Source organism: Pollachius pollachius (assembly GCF_949987615.1).
Source record: "Pollachius pollachius genome assembly, chromosome: 17".
In the NCBI taxonomy this organism is placed as follows: Eukaryota; Metazoa; Chordata; class Actinopteri; order Gadiformes; family Gadidae; genus Pollachius; species Pollachius pollachius.
In genome coordinates, this window is record NC_136950.1 from 14,929,128 (window position 1) to 14,954,127 (window position 25,000).

At 46.2% G+C, this 25,000-nt stretch overlaps 1 protein-coding gene across 1 annotated transcript in view; it reads left to right on the forward strand.

Annotated features, from left to right (window-relative positions):
- cntnap2a (contactin associated protein 2a) overlaps positions 1-25,000 on the forward strand; it is a gene marked incomplete at its 5' end in the record, with an annotated part of 191,362 nt that overhangs the window by 154,728 nt on the left and 11,634 nt on the right. The window contains 5 exons of the mRNA XM_079754630.1: positions 2,433-2,462; positions 5,506-5,742; positions 11,710-11,943; positions 12,915-13,048; positions 19,784-19,877. Coding sequence (XP_079610756.1) covers positions 2,433-2,462; positions 5,506-5,742; positions 11,710-11,943; positions 12,915-13,048; positions 19,784-19,877 — 729 coding nt within the window. The remainder of the gene's footprint in view (positions 1-2,432; positions 2,463-5,505; positions 5,743-11,709; positions 11,944-12,914; positions 13,049-19,783; positions 19,878-25,000) is intronic.

Sequence of the window (25,000 nt, forward strand, 5' to 3'; positions counted from 1 at the left end):
CCAAAACATGACGGCGGAATCGCACCATCCCAAAAAAGTTTTGCTGTTAATGACGTGAGATTAGCGGTTGGTCGCGTGCCTACAACCAATCTGTTTCACTCTGGAAGGTCAAGGTTTATTCACGTTAGATTTACTAGCTATTTTGCTACCACACACACACGCACACACACACACAAACACACAAAACCTCTCTCCCTCTCTCTCTCTCTTACTTTTCTATCTCTCTCACTCTCGTTCCCCTCGTAGTTCTCCCACCCAACCGAAGCCCATTTTCAGTTAGAATAGAAAGTGCAGGCTATGGATCTTGCTAGCGGTTAGCTCCCTGTGAACGGCTCATTTGGGACAACATTGGGCCTGTCAAAGTCTTATTACCTCCCCCCTCTATCCCCGTCCCCAGTCCCCTTCCATCGATATATACACCCCACGCTAGAGTAGAGCTCCTATGGAGTGGAAGAGAGCCGAGAAGGGGAGGCAGACGATGAGGTGTGTGTGTGTGTGTGTGAGTGTGTGTGTGTGTGTGTGTGTGTGTGTGTGTGTGTGTGTGTGTGTGTGTGTGTGTGTGTGTGTGTGTGTGTGTGTGTGCCCTGACTACCAGGCCCCCCTCTCTTCATCTCTGTCTCGTTTCTTAGTCCTTTTCTTAGGTGTCAATAGTCAAGAACTGCAGTTTTGGAGGGAGGGAGGGAGAGAGAGAGAGAGAGAGAGAGAGAGAGAGAGAGAGAGAGAGAGAGAGAGAGAGAGAGAGAGATAGAGAGATGATGGGCAGTCAAAGAAATGCTGAGGCAGATAGGTCTGGGTTTTTTTATCACTCTCGCTACAAAAAGCCTTGCCTGGAGGAAGACGGTTCAGACTCCACAACCCCATATCCCCAAACCCTTGGCTCTGATCCCTGTTCTGAATATAACATTATCACTTCAGGGTCTCATCAGCCCCTAGCCTAACTTCCACCAGGCCCTACTCCCGTCTTTATCAAACCCCCAATTCGGCCCTCCATGTATCTCTCTATCGTACGGTTAGAGGTGACCTATGCGACACCAGAGAACGCTGCCAAGGGAATACTCTCCACAGCCACCATCTCACTAGTGCAACCGCAGAACTGCCAACCTGGCGGGAGCCAAACGGAGACCCGATGTCACCTGAGGGGCCTCGCCGGCTCAACTCAGAAGCCTGGAGAACGGCGTAACAGTGCAAGCCGTGTGTGCGTGAATGGCAGGGTCCATCGCGCAGAGTGCTACTTTACCTGCAGACACAGAGGAGGGACAAAAAGCAGATTGTTATGTTACTGGGGCTCGGTTTCCAAAAAAGAGGAGATATCGTGCTATCGTACGCTCTCGTATGTCATCTGTAATCCCCCAGGTAATCCCCCCCCCACACCTGGCTTTGGGGAGGGGGGTGAGTGGGGGGGGGGGTTAGTGACACAGGAAAGCCGACAGGAAGTGACAAGGACTGCGGTGAGAGGAAGTGGCTTACAGATGGACTGTTGACCTCAGGAGAAGCGACCGATCTCCTCATGTTTTTGTCTCCGGGGAGGGGAGGGGGGGGTGAAGGACTGACGGCAAAGTGCTGGCTCCGACGTCACGTTGGTTCATTAGTCACCCATTTTAATTCTCTGTAAATACCTGCTGCCGCTGAACACATATTGTGTTTGACTGGAATTAATGTTGTTTTAAGATGAAGGACGCATGATTAGAGCCGCTGCTGTCTTGGCCCATTATTTTGTTTGTCTAGCATGATTTGATCTTATTCTCTCTGCGCCCCCCATCCTTGATTTGTAGCTCCCTCCCTTGTGTCATCGTCTCTCTCTCTCTCTCTCTCTCTCTCTCTCTCTCTCTCTCTTTCTCTCTCTCTCTATCTCCCTTTCTGACTGTCTATCTGTCTCTGTCTCTCTCTCTCTCTCTCTCTCTCTCTCTCTCTCTCTCTCTCTCTCTCTCTCTCTCTCTCTCCCTCTCTCTCTCTCTCTCTCTTTCTCTCACTTTCTACCCCCCACCAGATCAATATGCTTCTCATTAACCATTGGACTGGTTCAGTGTTCACCAAACAATGCCTCATTTGCTCTGATTGGCTGTGGAAGTAGATGTTGGCCCATCTGTACGCTGTCATTCTCTGCACTCAGTTAGCTGCGAGTGTTTCACGGCACGCACACATATGACAATAAATCACCCCGCCATGCGATCTACCCATCACATTGTTGTTGTTGCCTGATTCTTACTTAATAGGCTTGTCACGGTTTGTTTTGTCCTCTTTTCTTTGTTGCTTGATTTGGGGTTATTCACTCCTTGTTTTGGCTTGTTGTTTTGTGTGTTTGTTTTGTTTTTCCCTTTCTCTTTTTTTTGTGTGTTTGTTTTTGTCGTCTTGTCCCGCTTCCATCCGCCATGGCATGGCGGCCATCTTGGCTTCGCCTCTGCATGTGTGTGTGTGTGTGGCGGCATCGCCAGGGAAACCAGCCTCGCAAACCTGCCAAGACAGTAGGTAGCATTTAAATGTGTCATGTGAACCCTCTTCCTCCTCCGATAGCCTTAATCCTCTTGATCCAGAACGTCCACAGCCGGCGGCCTGTAGCCAGCGGCCTGTAGCCAGCCCAGAGCAAGACGCCTCAAATGAGCCAAATTTTGGATCCATCTTAAAAGGAAATTCACCATAAATCGCTTCGGATAAAAATGTTAGGTAAACGATTGAATTGTCAACGGTGCTAAATAACGCTTATATAATGGTCTAAAAGGAAATGGAAAAATGGAAAAACGAAAAGAGGAAGCCATTTGCATGAAACACAAACGGTACATAATCCGGTTTTCGTCTTTCTGAGGTTCAAATGAACAAACAGGGCTTTGCAGGTTACTTGCGCTCCGTCCTCTCAAGGGCGTACACGCCTCTCTCATCAGGGGAACCTCCGCTCCCGCCAAGCTTTAGTTCGAGCTTTTTTAAATAAACCCTCCTGTCACTGGGAGGATGCATGGCATGGCAGCTCATTACGCGCGTGTATATATATGAAAGCCCCCGGTTTAAGACGTTTAAAAGCCACTGATCTCGGCAAAAACCCCGAAAGATACAAAGCAGATCGTATTACTATCTATCTTCTGTGTCTCCTGTCCCCCTGCCCCCCAGGGGAGATGTTAGAGTGACAGGCTTTGGTCTGTGTTTTGGTCCAGTGCAGAGTGTGTGACCCCTAGACGATATGCCGTCCAAACCAATGCTAGTTGTTTGTATGGGGTTGGGTGGCATTGGCTGGCAGCCGCAGCAGCCACCTGTGCCAGCCTGTGTGTGTCTGGCCATTGGCAGAGGATGCTTTGTTTCTGGGGGATCTGCCATCACACTAGAGTAGTTAGAATGCAATGTGAATGGGGACAGAAATGGCTCCGGAGAATGGGTTCCCCGACTGTGTATTAATATACATGCACCCACACACTCCCTACCTAACAGACAGCGACATTGCTTTTTTGCAGGTAGCTTGTCTGTAAACTAATACATGGGATTATTTGGTAGAATCTGTAGATCCTGCATTCGTGACTTTAAGAGGTTGTTGGGCTCCGGAAATGTTATTCCGTTGTATAGCGATGTATTTATCTTGCTCTTGGGGAAACAGAAAGGACACTTGCACTTTCAACACACACACTCACCTGGTTTCAGTTTATGTGTTTACATGCACGCATCTGTTTATAGGTGTGTGTGTGTGTGTGTGTGTGTGTGTGTGTTTGTGTGTGTTTGTTTGTTTACATGTGCGTGTTTTTGCGTGTGTGTGTGTGTTTACATGTGTGTCTTTCTACAGGTTTATGTATGTGTGTGTGTATTTGTGTGTGTTAATGTGCCAGTACACAATATGAGTACATATGCACAAGTGTGCACATGTCTCATGCATGTGACTCATGCATGAGTGCCAGTGCATTAATCTGTGGGTGTGGGTGTGTGTAAGATGGAAGGGTGTATAGCTTCCTGTTCCCGCTAAGCAGCCACCCCCCTAGCCCACCCAGCCTGCTGTCCAGTCAATTAGCGGCTGATTTAAGAGCTAAGTAAACAGGTGGCAGAGAGTGCAAGCCAATCAAGGATACAACAGATTCATTAAGCGGCGGGGAGAAGACAAATCAGTTAGGAGGCGACGTGCAGGACTGCTCCCAGTCAGAGGAACATGGCGTCCGTGCAGGACAACTATAAAGTATTTTTATGAGTTGGCTCGCAAAGATGTGTTTGTGTGTGTGTGCGTGTGTGTGTGTGTGTGTGTGTGTGTGTGTGTGTGTGAGTATATGTGTGCGGGCGTGTGTGTGTGCGTGTGCATCTGTGTGGGGTGGTGTAGTGTATGTGTGTGTGTGTGTGTGTGTGTGCGTCCATTTCAGCTTTTCTTAACAAGTCGTGGTAGATATCCTTCTACGATCTGTGGGATATAATTGAGTTTCTTGCTTATCGATACGGCCCTAGATTCTCATTAACGAGAACGAGTGAAAGGCAGAGAGAGAAAGAGTGCGTGTTGCCTTGTATGTGGAAAGGTGTATGTTTATGGTTTTGTTTACCTCACCCTGTCATTGCGGTGGGTATTTTTCCATGTTATGTACAAACCCTGTCCACGCTAACGAGCAGGTAGACGGGGGGAATGGATGAGGGACGGAATGACAATGTTGCCACTTTGGAGAAATGGCTGCTTGCCGAGAGTAAGCAACGGTATGTGTCTGCCGGTGTGTGTGTGTGTGCATACTTTGTGTGTGTGTGTGTGTGCGCGCACGGTGACAGGTTGCGTGTTTGCGTGTGTGTGTGTGTGTGCGCGTTAATGCAAAACTGCTAACGATCACACGGCGATCATTACGCGGTTTTAAAAAGCCCAGGAATCAAAGCAATGGAAGGTTGTCTGAATAACAAAGTAACAATTAAAACGATAAACATGACTTCAGTGGCTTCCTCAAGGCAGCGGTATGAGTAATATAAATCGTGTTGCTTTATGCTTCGACTTTCATTCGTCCTTCCCACCCTAACTTTGTTAATGATTTTTTTTCTCCCCCTTAGCTTCATTTTCACATGCTCATTAAAACATCGTCCGAATACCTCTCAAGCCTTCCCTCCTCTCCGCACATGCTCCTGTATTATCTGCTGTGGCTTTCTTGACGGACAAACGTTATTCCTCCCAGAGACTTTTACAGGATCAGCTACTTAGTTTAAAATATATTTTAAACTAAATTTTAAACTAAGTAGTTGTTCCTGAGTTTAAAGTGTCTCTTCATTGCTTATCAATGAAGAGACAAATCCTTATGAACGGGAAGGGAAGAAAACCAGCATTTTTCTCCAGGAACTCTTGGTTGGGGGAATACATGGACCTACCTAACATGGAAAGTGCTTTCAACATACTGGTACCCCCACCCTCCCCCCCTATTTTGTGTCCATATGTCTTCATTGTTGTTTTTATTGTTGCTGTTGTTGTTTGTTGTTGTATCTTCTGTCTTGTGAAAAAAAAAAAAAAACAACAACATAATAATAATGAATGAATCCATTATTATTATCACCCACCCCCCTCACCTCTGACCTCAACAGGTGCGGCCGGGGGTCAGCGCGGCTTCCTGGGCTGCATTCGGGCACTGCGGATGAACGGCGTGACCCTTGACCTGGAGGAGAGGGCAAAGGTCACCCCGGGGGTGAAGTCGGGCTGCCAGGGCCACTGCAGCAGCTACGGCGTCTACTGCCGCAACGGGGGCCAGTGTGTGGAGCGCTACAACGGCTACGCCTGCGACTGCACCGCCACCGCCTACGACGGACCCTTCTGCACCAGAGGTGGGGGTCTCGGGGGTTGTAGTGTGTGTGTGTGTGTGGGTGTGTGTGTGTGTGTGTGTGTGTGTGTGTGTGTGTGATTCGGAGGGGGGGGGGGGGGGGGTCTGCATGTGTGTCTGGGGGGGTTGGTATGTATGTGTGTTGGAGGGTGGGAGTTTGGTGTGTGTGTGTCTGGGATTGTTTGGTGTGTGTGTGTCTGGGTTGGGGGGGGTTGGTATGTATGAGTTTGTTCGGGGGGCTGAGTTCGGCATTTGTGTGTGTGTGTCTGGGGGAGTTTGGTGTGCGTGTCTGTGTGTCTCAGGGAGTTTGGCGTGTGTGTGTGTGTGTGTGTGTGTGTGTCTGGGGGAGTTTGGTGTGTGTGTGTCTGTGTGTCTCGGTGAGTTTGGGGTGTGTGTGTGTGTATGTGTGTGTCTGGGGGTGTTGGTATGTATGTGTGTGTTGGGGGGGGGGTTGGTGTGTGTGTGTGTGTGTGTGTATGTCTGGGGGGGTCAGAAGGTGTATAAGGTCTGGGGCTGCATGTGTGGTTGGAAGGTCGCTTTTACAGGTCCAATGCAGTTGATGTGAGTTCCTTTACTGCACAAAGTGTTCTTATATATTTACATACAATATATTTCTATACAAATGTGTATTTATTCATCGCAGCCTTCGCCCGAGCATTTCTATTTCTCTCCGTTGAGACTTGGATGTACTTGATTCATCGCCCATAAATTGTCGGCTATTTTCACACACGCTAAATAAAGTTGTGAATCTGGATGGGATCCATTGAAAATCCGTTGCAGGCGTATCCGCTAGTACTGGCCTTGGTTGCTGCCAGTTGCCTGATAAAGTGCACTAAACACAGGCACACTTATGACATACTTTTTATAACTATTAGTAATTCATGTGTTAGGTTTGGGGAGAGTTTTATTAGAAACCTCTCGACCAGGTGTTGACACCAACGGCGTTATAGACCCAAAATCGGTGTAAATATAATCAAATACCCGTTAAACCCAATGCCAAATGCAGTCATCTGTGGCCCTGTGTACACAAAGAGACCGCACACACATACACACACGCAAACGCACACACACACACAGTCACACATGCATACAAACGTGCACACCCACCCACCCATCGTCCCCTACACACACACACACACACACACCCACAGGCCACCCTGTCCAAGCCAGTGTTTCGGCACAGCACACTGCAGTCTGTGCCAAAACAAGGCATAATCTCTGGGCTCACACGTTCCCTTGTCATCCGTGTTTTTTGGCGCTTTTCCGTCAGAAGGCGGCGGCGGCGCCCTGGCCCCTCCATTGTTTGGCTCCTATCTTTAGATCAGCAGGCCTGTTCCACAGAGCCCCCCGACAGCCGAGGGATTACCATCCTGAACAACAAGATCTGGGTGTTTTTCTCGCCCCTGGCTGGTCGTACGACAACAGCGCTTGATGTGTTTAATCGTGCCCCCCTCCCCACCCCGCTGCGTCCTCGATTCCCCGCGCCGCTCACAATCGAGGAGGCATCGATTGAAGGCGGGAGGCGTTCTCCCCGATCGTTTCTGTGTTTGTGACCAAACAGTCATAGAAAAAAGAACCAGCCCAAAACAACCGCTCAAACCGCAGCAGTATTTATTTGCAGCGATTCGAGCTACGCGACACGATCCGTCACTTGACTGGCAGGGGTGAGGGTGGGAGGGGAGGGGAGGGGGGAGGATTACCGGTTGGGGGGGAGACGACGAGATGTCATACAGTGAACTCCCGGGGAGCGACAAACAGCTCATGTTTGTTTCATAGGGCGTCATTAGAGTGCACTGGCAAAGTCCCGTTCTCCCCCCTCCTCCTCGATATCAATCTCCTTCTTCTCCTCCCTACCTCCTCTATCTGCTCCTCCTCCTCTGCCTCAAGTCCCTCTATCTCCTCCTCTTCCTCCTACCCCACATTCTCCTGCCCCTCCACCTCTTCCTCCTCCACCTCCTCCTCCTCCTCCACCTGCTCTTGAACAGGTTCTCATATGAAATGCTCGGGGGGGGAGCAGCAGAGGCCATGTTGTCAGATTCTCTCTCTCTCTCTCTCTCTCTCTCTCTCTCTCTCTCTCTCTCTCTCTTTCTGCTCTCTCTCTCTCTCTCTCTCTCTCTCTCTCTCTCTCTCTCTCCCTCTCTCAGCTACTAGTCACAGAGCTGATCCCCAACACATGAATTAATTTTTTTCTTAAAGCCGGATGGGTGTTTGAGTCACCACACCCACACACCAATCACCCCACCCCCCACCCCAACCCATTTCCTGCTCCCTCAATCCCCCACCCACTGCATATCTTGCAGGGGGAGACAAGATGACAGAAGAAGTGCAGAGCTTGTGCAGTATTAGTGTGTGTGTGTGTGTGTGTGTGTGTGTGTGTGTGTGTGTGTGTGTGTGTGTGTGTGTGCGTGTGTGTCTATGTGTGTGTGTGTGTGTGTGCGCGCATCACGCCCGAAAGGGTGACATGGTGGGAAAATCTTTTTGTGAGACATGAAAGGACCTCCGCTGAATTCTGCCACACTCAATCAGACACTTCAAGACCTCGAGAACTAATTTCATGAGGTGTGTGTGTGTGTCAGCCTGTTATGTATACAGTTGCAATTGAAAGGATACCAGCGCAGCCTTGTGTTGTAAATGAAGCTCAACCTCAATTATGTCCCGGAGGCGAACAATGCCTGCTCTTTCCTCTTTCTCATTCTTCCCTCTTTTGCCTACCCTTCCCTTCCTTTGCCTTCTTCCTGTTCTCCTCCTCCTTCCTCTTCCTTTTTTTTCCCTCTTCCCCCTGTGCTCAGCTATCCCCCGTCCTCCTCCTCCTCCACGGTCTCCTTTGTTGCCTCGCTAACAGTTTATCCAGCCGGCTTCAGGTGCCTTATCAATGGGGTGTCGGTCACCTGCAAGCATCCTGGCAGCCATGCAATAGCTTACTGCCTATTCATTTCCCAAACAACGACAGAGCAACAAAGGGACCCCTGTCAAAGTGGAACAAAATTACCCCGACTGTATATAGGAGGAGTCCCTCGGCCCTAATGCCACCTGTGTACCTGAGTAACAGCGGTGGCCGGCCGCCTGTTGTTGACCAGTTAGATAAGGGGCGTCTGGTCGTTACTCACTGTGCGTTTAGCGTATTGGGGGCGCATCGCTCAGTGTCTTCTTAAAAGATGTGCTGGAAACGCAGCCTCTCTTGACCGTCAAACAGCGCTCGACGGGTTGCTAGGTTACAGACCGTCTGTTGATGACGCAGGATGTAAAGTTTGGATTCAGTGGACATTTTGAGTCTCTCTCTAAGTGCACCTCTTTGCCTCAGTGTGACTCCTTTTTATTTGGACCTATCCTCTCTCTTTTCTTCTTTCTACATTTACGTTTAGTTAATTGAGTCATCAAGCTTCTATCCAAAGCGTCTTAATAGTGTGGCCCGACCACGGATGAGGATGAGGAGGATCTTAAAAGTCATGTTGAGAACGATCAGAGCATGCTACCCATGTTGGAGTCACTACATCTAATTCAAAGTGCTTTATGGGCAAAAAACAAACGACTCTACAGAGATCAGTAGTAGCTTTCGGAATCAGAACCCAAGCTTTGAAGATTCAAGAACTTGTAGAACCCCTTTGTGATTTCATATCTTCCATTGTTTGCGTCACCGACCTTCTCCTCCCTGTCGTTAATCCATCCCCTCTTCTCTCCCACATGTCGCTGCGACTGCAGAGCGTGTGCAGTGAACCATAATTGCGTGATGCATTTCCATGGTATCCATATTTACAGACTGCCCCGAGGACCTGACTGTATTGTTGTTATAGTCTCTCATTCTTCTGCTATTCTGCCCTCGGGGGTCACAGGAAGAACACAGTGTACACACTGACATATGCACACACACAAACACACACACACACACACACACACACAACACAGTGCACACAGTGACAGAAACACACACAAACAACACAGTGTACACACTGACACATGCACACACAAACAAACACACACACATACACACACAACACAGTGTACACGCTGACAGAAGCACACACAATCAACACAGTGTACACACTGACACATGCACACACACACACACACACACACACACACGCTGACACATGCATGCACACACACACACACACACAGCACACCTGGGCCTGCATTATGTGGAACAATTCATCAATTATAAAGCAAATAATGAATAGTACCAATTGCATTAGTAAACGGTGTCAGGATTATGTAATGAATCCCGCAATATTTCCCGCCAGCCCTCATCTCCCCTCAATATCAAGACGTGGAATTACAAACTGGAAGTCGATTGAATCCAGTTAGGGAAATCATATAATGGGACAAAATCAGATTTAATGAAGCTGGTTACCATGGCGCTAAATCCGTCTCTCTGCTCCGTCTGGGTTGACTCATTTGCGTTTTAAAATAGCATAAAATCTCCAATTTGACAGAGTTTTCAAACCTAAAGTTCTATAACACCGGAAAACAAGAAAAGATTAGCTGGCCCCGCCATCGAAGCATTAGCCTTGGTAGCAGCCAATTTAACACCCCCTAAACGGATGTGAATCCCTAATAAGCATATCTATCACGGTGGCAGGCGACCGCGTTGTTTTGTAGTTTTTTATCACTCCGTAAAAATGTAAAGTCTGGGGGAGATAGGTAATCGCCAACAGCATGAACTCTGAATAACAGACGTCGGTGTCAGTGAAGCGAAGGCTATCAGCAGGCTGTTTAAATATTTTAAAACTCTCCCTGCCAGGGTTGCTGTATTGGGAGTGTACGTGAATAAAAACCGAATCATTGACCATGGTTCATGATGTGCAAAGTCAGAGGCGTGAGACCTCACCTATTGGAATTTGAACCACTTTGTTGGATTTTTTGGAAAGCACTACTCTTACCTCTCCCGGGATATATTTTGGGGACCAGGAATCTTGTATTGAATGAGAGTAAATGCCCTTTTATAGTCTCTTTGTCTCGCCGTGCACGAGCCCAAAATGATGTGATTAAGGGCCTCGCGCTGGGGACTGCGAGAGCAGCTTTTTGTGCCCCACTGAGTTTTCCCCGAGCATTGCCTGAGTTTGAGCAGAGGGGCAAGTTTTAAGCACATTTTTATAGGTGTACACAATACCAGGTTTTAGCGTACTCGGCTATTCTAGTTTATGTTTCGGAAGAAATAGCATCCGGTTGAACGAATTACCAAAAAACCAAACCTCCAATGATATCGCCTCGCCATTCGATTCAAATTTCCAATTTCATACAAAAGTATTCTGACTGCTACATGGCACGCAGGTGTTTGAACATGAATGCACACACACACATACGTGATCGCGTAATCATGCACACAGTCACAGTCAGACACACACACACACAACACACACTTATTCCCTCACCCTTACTTACTTATTTGCATTGAAGGCGCACTATACCATTTACCTTCCATCTATTGATTTGATTATTGATTGAAGCTCGCACACACACACACACACACACACACACACACAGTGTGTATGTGCCTATCAACAACATAAACACAGTTAAACACACAAACACACACACAGACACACACCAAAGCCGGCAATACAAACAAACAGGCACACTATAGGAAAGATATGGCGTTGATACGCTCTTGATCAAGAGAATCAATGGACAGCTTGGAATAGCAGGAGTTTGTTATTAGCCGTGTTAATGCACTGGTAAACAACATGTTGCTTTAGCTGCAATGCTAAAGAGCAGGCTAATTTAACACCCAGTACCTCAACTCACGCTGCATACACACCCTGTAATGGCTGTATTACATGTGTGCTTGTGTGGGTTTGTGTGTGTCCATTCTTTCTGGACAATTTAAATTACACTTTCCGCTAGCCATATGTTATGTAAATGCATTTAACTGTTCGTCACAAAAGATATTATAAAGAAACCACTAAAAGCCATTCAAAATGTTCCAAACTAATCTAAATTGTTACATGTGAACTTGTGCTGTCTCTCCAACCAGAGGTTGGAGGATTCTTTGAGGCGGGAACACTGGTCAGGTACAACTTCCTGTCCGAAGCAGCGGCTGCAGCCAATAGGGACGCCTGGAGCATGGCACATCCTCTGTCGTCGCAGGAAGTCACTCTGGAACAGGAGGAAGTGGCTTTCAGTTTCAGCACGTCCAACGCACCGGCCATCCTGATGTATGTCAGCTCCAAAACGCAGGACTACCTGGCTGTATTGTTACAGCAGAACGGTAGGACACACTTAGACTCAGCAATAGGGATGTTATATTAAGATGTTTGTGGTCAATAGTTTTGCTGATGAAGGCCTGTCCAGTTTGCTAAGACCCCAGGTGATTGTTGACTGTCTAAGTCGAATGGCAATCCACTGACAACCATTATTTCCAACCTACATCGATGTTTCTTTTACACATAACTAAATGCAAATGAACAGCCCTGGCAAGGTAGTTTTCTCAAATAGTGCCCACAAAACAAAAAAATCCACAACTCTTGATTCTGTGTTCTTGAGTTGTTGAATGTTACATTTCCTGGTCATGGTTGAGACCGGTAATGAATATGAGCTTTGAATTTTTATTTATAAGACTCCACCGGTTGCAAAGAACTTGCTCAGTGGGGAAGCTATTAAATATTTATATATCGACATCAATATTTATTAAAGGTATTGATCTACGTTCATACAACCGGGAACCTAGCACTTCATTTGATTCAGAAGTTACCACTTTAGGCTGCGGTCCAATCATTACCCCCTTCTACACTGACCCTTGCGGCTTATTGAAGGTTGCTCTACACTCAGAATTCAGAATAAGGAGCCGAGTAGAGAGCGTACCATTAAGGCTCATTCCTTACAGAGACCCGGATTAGATTCTACCCGGGGTCATTTTCTGCATGTCCTCCCCTCTCTCTCCCATACCGTCCTGTCTAACCCTCAGTGTATGTCATGAATAAAGCCTAAAAATGCATAAATGTAGTTTAAGGAAAAAAAATGGATTCAGAATGACCACACTGCCTATAGCTTTATACTGTATTAAAACTTTAGTAATGCAAGTATCTAAGTATTGGACATTCTTGTGGCTCCTCGTTTTTGTGGCGAAATAATGAATTGATTCATTGATTCATGGGGAAAAAGGTGATTGTAAATCGCCCTGCATCACAGCAAATACATGCACCCCAACTGACCAATCACCCGCCGTGGTTCCATCCCAAGGCTCGCTACAGGTGCGCTACCACCTGGGGGGTCTTAGGGAGCCTTCCTCTATAGACGTGGACCAGAGGAACCTGGCCAACGGACAGCCTCACACCTTCAACATGTCACGCCTCGACCGGAGTGTCACCATACAGGTACGCACGCACGCACGCGCGCACGCACACACACACACACACACACACACACACACACACACACACACACACACACACACACACACACACACACACACATACAACCAAAACAATGCAAGAATAATTTGAGAATCTGGTCACTTTATACTTTTTCCAGGGTCCATCTAGACATGATTGTATGGAACAGGCAGCCTATCTGAGCTGATATACTGTTGTTGAGGTTCACCATTGTCCAAGGGACAGGTTGCAGACCCCTGCACAGGGTTTGACCTCCTTGCCAACCGTGTGCCAGGCAAGACATTTGTCAGGGGACTGAAGGCCGCTGAGAAGGAGTCGACCCCTGTGTGGTGTGTAACTGTGTCGTACACACCACCTATTCATGCAGGGTTCATACAACCTTCAATTGTATGTTGAAGAACCTGGGAGAAAAAAACACAGACACACACATATATATATATATATGGACATACTAGGAAATACAAAAACACATACACAGGCATTCAACTTGTGAGCACTCTCTGTGAGGAGTTCCCCCCCACACACACACACACACATGTAAAATGCGGTGTCTGCGTGCGTAGATAATGAAGAGGAATCTTGGGGCGGTCTCCCTGGAGGCTGCTTGAGTTGTTGTGAATCTCAAGGTAGGCCGTGTTCCACTCTGTGTACCAGATAAATCACCGGAGCACATTCCACTTGTGAGCCTTTTACACCCGTTTATCTCCGCTCCGCTCACGCCACTGACCTTCACCCGGTTCTTATCTCACCCCTCGCTCGCGCTGTGCTGGAGAGAGAAACTATTACCTCCAGTACAGGCTATATATCTCTCTCCTCAATCTCTCTCGCTCAAGCTCTCTCTCTCTCCTTGTCTCTCTCTCTGTCTCTCTCTCTTTCCCTCTGTCTCTCAATTTATTCAGAGATGGCCTCTTCTAGTTTACTAATGGTGTTCATCTTCGTAAATGTCCTAATGGTCTCCATGTTAATTAAGGTAGTTTATGGTTAATTAATGTTCTCTTATTGTAACCTGGTACCATATGTTCTTTCACCAAAGTGTTCTTCTCTGTTAGAGACAGAGTTGTGTGATTATATGTACGAAACAATCTAATCAAGGCTGATTTCTATGTCATAGTCAAATACCAGACTGACAGAAAGGTCCCCCGTTTGTTTGTCCATGTATTAGCGATATGCCGCCTGTCTCTTTCCACCATTAATCCACTTCCAATAGACAAGTTAAGTATGGCAACCCAGAGAGGGCATCGATCTGTTTGCCGTGTGTGTGAGCCTGTACGTCTGTGCTTGTGCGTGTGTGCGTTTGTGTCCCTGTGTGCATGGCTGTGCTTGTTTGAGTGTGCTTGTGTACACATGCATTTGTTAACTTGTGTGATCTAGGCTTTGGGTGCACAGCTGTACGGCTAAGTACAGATCAATACACTCAGCCTGCAGCCTCCTCTTGTCAAGGAGGGATGGAGCGTTCAGCCAAACTATTACACACCATTACGTGAAATGAAATATTACGATTACTACTCGGCGCGGCGCATTAGTTTCAGATGCGACAAAAACGGATGGATTATGTCCCATAAAGAAAGTTCCAGCGCCTAGACCTATCCATCGACCTTGCACAGGTTAAAGTACTTGCCATGGTTCCCCTCAGTACCTATAAGCCCTGCCCTGACTGGCTCAGTATAAGACGTATGGGTCTTTGCCACAAAGTGAAACACTGAGTGGAACAATTTTAGAAAACCGTACAGAAAAAAGTTTAGAGGTCAGTATATTCTCAGCTCTTACTCATTCCACCGATGGAACAATTACATTTCTAGGTGTCTTTCTTCTATTATCCACGTCTGTGTCTTTGTTTATATTTTAAGGGGTCAAAATGTGTGTCTACGGTCACATTTGCTAACTGCAATCGGATTGTATCTTTCTTCAATGGGAACCCATGGAAGCGTGGCTTATGAGCAAGGGTGCTCTGTGAATTGCAGCAGGGTTCAATAGAGTGAACTCTTGACCACTGTGATAGACTTCTCTCCCCTATCATCGCACTTCTTAAGTACCGCTCTTTTTTCGAGACTGTTTACTATGGTATGCAACAGTGTGCAACTGCTGCATACTGTTCAATGGGGGGGCGCAGAAAGGCCAGCGTCGGAGAGTAAACTTTCTGTTCGAGCTGACGAAGAATAAAAATGAAGAACCTCGTAATTTTTCTTTATCGTTTTTGTCCCCAACCATTAGTTGCGGAACAGCAAGAGAGAATTTGCATGGAAAACATTTTTCCCGCCGCGCAAAGTGGGACATGCTTCAGCAGAAGAGGCTGGTGCCCTCCATTAGGGGGGTAGCAGCAGGTACATCTTGGGATGGCTTCAGAGATTGCGGGCCGCTCAGAATCACGGCGAAACCAAAGAAAAACAACGCGACTGTCTATAGCGAGGGCCGGTTAGGAGTCCCTTTATATCCCTCACTAGGCCGCTCTGGCAAAAGCAATGACAAGCCTATGAATACTGGGGGGGGAGGGAGCGAGAGAGGCGGTATGGGGTATGGGGAACTTTACCCAACATTCACTCGGTGGAGCAGTAAAAGCTCATAGAGGTCGAATTACAATGAAATATGTATGCAGAATGCCCGGGTATTTGTTCAGATCTTCCTGGGAGACGGCTTCGCAACTACCCACCACTGATTACCGCAGTGGGGAGAATCCCCCACAATGCATCTCTTCCTGCCGCCACGGGAAATGATTGCAGAGCAGGATTACGTGCTTTTTATTCTGCACACACACACGGACACACACACACGTTTATGCACACGCACGCATTCATAGACACGCACTCACCAACATACTCAGACAAACACACACACATACACATACACATGCACACATTTTAGACACGCACACTCAATCACACATACCCACTTATTACACTTTTTTCACACGCATACACACACACAGATACACACACGCACACACACACACACCCACACACACACATACACACACGCACACACACACACACACACACACACACACACACACACACACACACACACACACACACACACACATAATCGAATTGTGAGGACTCCCTGGGGGTTGATGACAGCTTTGGCCGTTTCTCCTAGATGGTATAAATGTTTAACACAGTCTTTGGGGTGTGACTGAATTACAAACCATCGGGGTCATCTGAGTCACTCAGGGCCTTTTAACGCGGGGCCCGCCCATTTATCTGCAGCCCTTTGGCAATTCCACAAAAAAGGGAAAAAAAAAAAACGAGAGCCACGATTAGGTTCTTTTTTGTCCTTCGATGGTAAGTTTAGCCCTTAACTGCCCAAAAAGTTAAGGGAAGGATAACGAGTGTTGCGGTGTGTGTGTTAATTGGGATTTTGTGGGGCGGGCGGGGGGATAAAGGAGGGGTTCTGGGGGGAGGGACAAGGTTGTTTGTAGATGGAGCCTGTGAAGTGGACCCTGAAGGTGTTTCCGCAAACAAAACATGGATTAGTGTTTTTCTCTCATCTTTGAAATCTATATCCAGGCAGGGCAAGACACCGGAGCGTGAAACCATGAATGTTAACGCCAAGGTCGTGACGGTAATCTGCCAGTTGGATCCACGGTGCACTATAAACAACGCGTAAACGCTGCAGACCTACGTTCATACGGCCCATCTTTATTCTACATAGAACACACGCACACACTCCCCTTTGCCTAAACACGCAGGCACCTGCTTGTACACAATGATGTGCACCCACTGCACATGCTGTACTGACACCAGGGTGTTTATCAGTACGTTGAGTTGAGCACTTTCACTTCTCTACTTCCCCCTGTTTTTAATCCACAACTTTCAACATGTCTGCCCTTTTTAGGCCTCTTGTATGATTGCTCTCGCTGCCGCTGCAAGGTTGCTGGAGGTGAAAGGGAGCGTCTTCAACTTTCTTAAAAGTTCTCATCCTTAACCTTCCTCTCCTCCTCCTCCTCCTCCTGCTCCTCCTCCGCCCTTGTCCGCTGCCTTGCCTCACGCACTCCAACCCCGACTCTTTTCTTCGTCCCCTGCCTTTTTCGTAATTCTTTATCTCCTTTTGACCTTTTCCATTTTTCTGCGACTCATCTCCCTGCTTCTATTAGCCTTGAAAAGCGTTTTATGTTTAGTTTTCATATTTTGAAGGTTTCACAACAAAAATACCCTCTTGAGTCGTACACACTCCCTGGAGAAAAGCTAATGTTCAAAGACCATCAGTAACTAAGTTTCCCAGAGCATTGATCTTTATAATGTGATGCGAGGAAACAGACTCATTTGGAATGGGATTATCAAAAAGACTAATTAGGCTACACCTACTCAAAGATTCTGAGGTCGATGCTAAATGGAAAGTTTAAAAGCCATATAAATGGTATAAGCTCATCTGTAACAACACAGTTGGGAGGAAACTCTAGTCATTCTTATTCTGAACACACCACAAATGTTTGTTTACGTGACCTTTAGGTAGCCAATAATGCAAATACAGCGTTAATGTGGACACTAAACACAGCAGTTTAAGAGACAAGCCTCCCGATAATTGCAGCAGTGATTGTCAATGTTTGGTTCGATTAGTTCCGGTCACGTTCAGTGGAATTCCTTTGCGGAAGCCCGGAAAAGTCAAGACTTTTTCGGCTGGTTTTCTCGGATGGTAAACAAGCCGAATGCCCTTTGATTGGCAAGCACAGTGGCACGCGGTACAGTCAATATACCTCTTGCCACCGTTCACTGTGTTACAGGCCACTTGATCACTCACACGAGCTATATACATAGGTTAATCTTTTAAAATCGACTTCCCGCTTACGGGCATGTGTTTGTGTGCTTTGGTCTGCATCCATACCATTAATTGTTGGAAGAGAGGGCGGGACTGAGAGAGACAGAGAGGGAACGGAGAGTGAGAGAGAAAGTGATAAGAAGAGAGAGAGCGAGAGAGAGAGAGAGAGAGAGAGAGAGACAGAGACAGAGACAGAGAGGGAACAGAGAATGAGAGAGAAAGTGATAAGAAGATAGAGAGAGAGAGAGAGAGAGAGAGAGAGAGAGAAAGAGAGGGAACAGAGAGTGAAAGAGAGGGGGGGGTACAGTCAGAGATGGAATGAGACAGTAGGAGGGAGCGCCATATGGAGACTGAGGCGTGCCCATATTTGGGAACGCACTGAAAGCAATTTGCTGAGTTGAAATAATTCTATTCACCAGCGTGGGACGTAGCCTTCAGGCTAATTAGGAATTTGGGTGAAACAGCAATAACATGTTCATTATGGCACACTGATATTAAAGTTGTATATTCCCTGTTTGCGTTTCTCTCTCACACTCTCTCTTTCTCTCTCCCCCTTTATCTCCTTCCCTCTCCAGCTCTCTCTCTCTCTCTCTCTCTCTCTCTCTCTCTCTCTCTCTCTCTCTCTCTCTCACACTCTCTCTCTCTCTCTCCCCCTTTATCTCTTTCCCTCTCCAGCTCTCTCCCCGTCTCTCTATCCCTCTCTCTCGGTCTCATCCTCTGCTGATAATTCATTTGGTGAAAGTTATTGTGTTCTACCTGGCCTTAATTTCTTCGGGGGAAAGCTATTGAAGCCATTGTAGAATGCGGAAATTGCATCTGGCGAATGGTGTGCAATTATTTATCAGGTTTAATCAGTGAGAGATTGTTTTCAAGTTCCTTAATGAAAATTCATGTTTCGGGTTTGCGTGCATCCGCTACCGGCCTGGTAAAATTAATAATAATTACACTGATAAACTCAATGATATCTTGTCAATTATATACAGTGCTTCAGGGATTCCATCAGGATGAGCCAAAAATATACATTTACATAGTGGATGCAAATTTGATACAGAAGTAAATTGGATCAAATGTGCGAACTGGAGCTCATTCCAGCATTAGATGAGATGTGTAATGAGTACTAATCAGTCCTAACGTGATGAACACCCAGGTTCATTTATTTTTGGTGTGAAGCAATAGAGTGGTGCTTGTAATTACCCCCAGGACGCCACTTGGGGCCGCCAATGCGCTATAATTTGAAGACTCAAAGTGAATTACATTTTTGCACCACAAGGGTACGACATAAATCTATTTTCAGTGTCCTAATTCCGTTGTAGTTGTGTCAATAATAACGCTTTAATTTAGCTTTTGAATCTTGTGCATACTTAGTTGAAAGAGCAGTTTTTGCTTTGTATTATCTAAGTGTTATTTTCAAGTCAACCTTTTTTCTGCCATGCAGCTAACGATAATTATTGTATTGTTTCTCTCAGTTGAACAGCAGGCGGGCATAAGACAGCTTCACCGGGATTGCAAATTGCCCGCCCAAAAGAAACCCCAGAAAAAAAGTTATATGCATAACCCCTGCTGGAGCAGATGGATTAGAACCAGGAAAACATTGCAACTGCTGTCTTAGATCATTACACTGGCTCCCAGAACATCTTGAGATTGATTTCAAGTCCCCTTTTGTTTTTTTACATAATGCCTAAGCTGCGCTCGCTTTTCAAAATAAGCACCCTCCCAAAATAAGAGCCTTCTATTCACTGATTGCAATTTGCCCACTTTGTTTAAATGTCACATTTGAATGAGATTGTTCACTAAAGAACCAGGGTTACATAATAGGCTTAGTGAATTGCTCTGTGTGGCCTTGTCTTGTCTTTCTGTTTAGAAATCTCTTGCACAAATTAAACTCTTTCCCTCTCTCTCTCTCTCTCTCTCTCTCTCTCTCTCTCTCTCTCTCTCTCCCTCTACCTCTGTCTCTCACTCCTACAGCTCGACCACTATCCCCCAGTGACTTACACCCTGCCGGATGCCTCAGACACACAGTTGAATCAGGTCAAGACGCTATTCCTGGGGAAAGTCTATGGTAAGTCGATCCGACAATGTAAATCAGCTGTGACAATGTGACCCAAACATGACCACCGAAAAGTAGAAAGCATTTTCTTCACCTTTGGATCATCAACTTCTCCCATGCCCTGTTGCTCCCTGCTGCCATATGTTTGACATGTTTTATAGATTCCCCCTTGTTTAACTACGAACAACATGATCCACTGAAACACTGACATTAAAATGAAGACACAGGGAAGGTAGCCTGACATCAACCAAGCTATTCGCAAATGTGCATTAGTCTGGAACCTCTCTGTTCATAGATGTTCCCCCCTCATTAGATTAACGGCTGTGATAAGCACAACCTGAAAATCTGTCTGAATGGGAGGGGGGCCAGACGCAGATGTCAGACAAATGAAACACGAGTTTGCAGATTTGTCTGATTCCCAGACTAAATGAAAGGCATAATAAATGTAGTTGTCTAAAAGAGTTCACTACCTGTTCTGTTTTCAAATATGTCACTTACAGAAACAATTTATCTTTTTATTTGTACGTGTAATATCCGCATGAGAAATACATAAGTTGCAGTGACACATATTCACCAGTAGAGTGCGGTATAGAACAGTGTTTCTAGGTTAATGAAGCAAGCGATTTATATATGTGGTCCATTAGCACAGACTAAAATAAAAGTTGGATCGGCAATCCACATTTAGGCTGACTTGATTCCTCTGTTTTTGCTCTAGAGCAGCTGAAATATCATGCATTTATCAATGAGGGGGCATATAACATGATATATTCTTTTGACATATTAACATAACATTTTCCAATAATTTATTCACAGTAGGCTGGTCATAGTACGCATAATGTACAATATAGATGGAAATATATATTGCAAAGAAAATGTAATCTTGCCTTGATTACATACATTGATTGCATTTTGTGTCACATTTATTGGCCTTTTCTAGCACAATACCCATGACACTCTGCAAGTATGGAGCAACAAATCAAATCCTACCTGCTCTGACCTAGTTCATTTAAATCCCAATTGTCCTTTTGAGTTCCTGCATTATCTGCTGTATATATCCTGGGTCAATGTTTTCACTTAAAGAGAAAAAAGAAAGGACACCATTTCATTTAATTTGTTAAATGGTGCAGCAAGGCCTAATGCCAAGATGTTGGCCTCTGTTTCTTTAGTTCTTCTTTAAATTCCTCAACTGCAAGAAGCAACGTTAGCTTTTTGTTTTTCAACCATTGCCTCCCCTGCATTAAATGTATCACCTGAGTCAGGTCAAATACATTTAATTTATATTGCCCTGATTCACAGTTACAGTCTCATATATATATGTATATATATATATATATTTATATATATAGTCTATACTGTTGAGGGTGAATTCCCTCCCATCCTTCTTGGGCTGTCCTCTGCGTGGTGTGACAAGGTTAGCGGTGATCCAGAAGTAATGGCCACCGCATGCTTCCCGGCTACCACCAGCTAGCCACCACCAGCTAGCTGTAAACCGCCGCAGTGTGCAGCTCTGTCTCCGCGGGGTATACTCCGACTTACACGAGGCAGCCAGCCGTATGCCTGCATGTGTGCAGTCACGCACACACATGCACGTACGCACGTGCACACACGCGTTACACATGTGCAAACACGCAAACATACACACACACAAACAAACACACACTATACACACGTACGCACTCACACACGCATGCATGCACACACACACACACACGCACACACAAGGCTATATATATAGACACTCACACACGCGCACACGTACGCATGCAAGCAGACAGACTTCTGCACACACACCCACACACCAACACACATTCACACACACACACGCACACACAAACACACATTCATGCACACACAGACAGACACACATGAATGCACTCACCATGTGTATATGCAGACTCATTACACACACTAATGTGCATGCCCACACAGGAACACACACACACAAGTCCTGCGCGTGTGTGCACACAGAAATGCCACATACTCCTAATTAGAGTGAAACGAGGACATTGTGTCGAAAGGTGTAGGTGGGAACCGCATGCAGAGACAGACAAAGGCTCATGTTATAGAGAAGGAGAAGAAAGGCCATATGGAAAGCATCCATCTTTGCAGGACTGGAGAGGGCAAAAGCAAGCCATGGTTAATGTATCACCGTGTTTCAGACAGCAGATAGCATGTGTAGCCAACAACACCGCACAGTAATTAGGAAACACAGCAAGGGCTGCACAACTGTTTGTGGGTGTGGAAGGGGAACACTAGACGGAGGGAAAAAAAGAGGGAAGGAGTTCTAGGTTTGGAACCAAAGAGGCAACAATGAATTTCGAGGAGAGAAGGAATTACAAATGAAGGAATGAGAAAGAGAGAGGAGACAGCAATGATAAGGGCGATGAACACCATGATAGGAGGGAAGGTAAAAAGCGGTGGGTGAAACAAAGACATTTAAATTATTTTTTCCTTCTCTGTGCATCTGACGTGCTCCAGTTCTGCCTCGGTACCAGAGACAAACAGGGTCCTTCAGACAGCACGCCCTTCACTTCTGCCACAAAGAGCCTTTGTTTGGCACATGGTGCGCACACACAAGTACACACACACACTTAAACACACACACACGCACATAGATATGTATGCAAGCCCTCACATATACAAGTGTATGCGCTTAAACACACACGCGCACAAACATATGTTGATACACTCGCGTGCACACACATACACATACACACACACACACACACACACACAAACACACTCCAACACAAACATACACATTAACACACAGTACACAAAGACACACACAGACACACACACAGACACACACACGCACTCACACTCACACACAGGATCAGAGAGATGTCTCCTCTGTCTCTCCTGACTGCTGATGCTCAACAGAGATGACTGTTGAAGTGAGGGAACAGAGCAAAGAGTAGGGCATTCAAAACATGTACAAGCAGAGGCAGACAGCCCTCAAGCTGTCTCGCACTAATGCATTTAGACACAAATATGCTGCTCACTGTTGCATTGTCTCCTCTAAACCTTTATTCCAGCGTTCCAAAACATATATAGATTTTTTCTGAAATGTGGTCACATGCTGTTATATATGATTCATACCTTGGAGGGAGGTCTTTGATTAAAGCTGTCAGGGAGGTATATAAATACATCAGGTTTGGCCCCCAGATGGTGGCCCTGTATATCTGGCCCTCCATCTGTCCCCTTATGGTCTGATCCCTCTTGGGGGGGGGGGCTCTGTGGAGAGCAGGTATACCATACCAGTGTGTTTGTGTGTGTAGATATGTATGTGTATTTGTGTGTGTGTGTGGGGGGGGGGGGACATATATATCCATATAAATGTGTTTGTGTGTGTGTGTGTGTGTGTGTGTGTGTGTGTAGATGTATGTAGATGTGTGGGTATGGATATGTGTGTGTCCATGTGTGTGTGTGTGGGGGCGGGGGATGATGTACTGTGTATGGCTCTGTGCTCCGTTGGTCTCTGCTGTGGGATAGTTTAGGAGCGGAGATGAGTCATACATCATCCCCAGGAGAAGAATCCTTGTGTCCTAACCCTATTGCCACTGCAAATCTGTGTGTGTGTGTGTGTGTGCGTCTGTGGGTGTTAGTGTTATTTGTGCATCGCTCTATTTGGGCTAAAATAAATCCAGACAGCGGACAGAGAGGAGAGGGAGTGAGAAATGTTGTCAGCATCAAGATGTGTTGATATAGCGGACAATCTGGACAATCTGTCAAGGAGGTATACATTACTTTGAACAGGAACTAAATCGTCTCTCTCTATCTCTCGCTCGCTCTTCTGGATCTCTCTTGTTTTCATACGCCTCAGTTAACTGTTTCATACTTTGTTTTTGTTTTTATTATTCCAGGAAATGTCCTGTTAGATGCTGGGACATTGCATCCCCTGCATTCCTTACCCCAGATGTGAATCAATTACTGATCATTCCAGCCACGTGAAGTCATGCTGCCGTTCAGAGTTCAGGATAATGTCTTCCAGAACCCTGTTGTGTTTCGTGAATGATGGCCTACCTTGCAGATATAAAAAGAGAACATTTCTAGCGAGACTCCAGCCTGTGTTTTTAGGAGGTGGTTTTACAGACTGTACTGTTTAGTGTGTACCGGATAAATATGGAAGGCCTTGTGGCTAATGATGGGTGCACTATGGTAGTTTATTCTTGAATCGATTCTCCCATCAGGATGGTTTAGTAGTGCAAGGGCGAAAATAGTGAGTCACTCATGGGGTGGGCTGGGGGGAGGGGATCAATCGGGATAGGAGTGTGGGATCTTTCGATTACATAAACAGCTTAAGCCACGTAGAGTTGCACTTAAAACTTAAATTGTAATGGACCGGCCAGTGAATGCACTTCATTCGCTAAGTCAGGTCGCCGGACGTTACGCTAAAATATGGGGGCAAATTAGCTCTCTTTAACATTGATGCGGACACGTTCCCCCAATCCCGTCCCGTCCCCCCCCACACACACACACACACACACACACACACACACACACACACACAGGGAATTTCGACCCCGGTTAGTGGCTAATGTTGGACACCCAGTCAGAAAGTTTGGGTTTGAAGCCCCAAATGTCCACATAGGCATCCTACAGAACAAAATGTCTAACCTTACACCTTGACCTCAATTACATGTTTCTATGACTGACTGTCTCTTGGATTTAAAATGTCTCTGCTAAATGACCAACAAAATGCCATTCCTACAATTATGTAAATATACATAACAATGAAACCTACAAATTACGCTGACTGCATGCAGAGCCCATATTGATCAGATAGGCAGGCATGTTGGATGGGAACACTTTGCAGTCAAATCTTTTCCGGGTCATCTTTTTACCTTAAGTCACAGCCTCGACCTTGCTCTGCCTACCCTCGTATCCAAGGTGCTTCCTTAATGATGAAATCATTGATTTATTAATAGAATGCAGTGGACCGTGACCTCGATCCAAGTGACTAGCCATGTGTCTGCCTTATCTGTCTCTAAACATAGAACACCCTGTGCTTGGGTCTTATCGTCATTTAATCACTTAGTTATAATATATATTTTAACGATTCTGTGTACGTGTTTATCCGTCGGCCTGTCTGTCTGCCTGCCTGCCTGGCCGACTGCCTGTCCGTCCGTGTC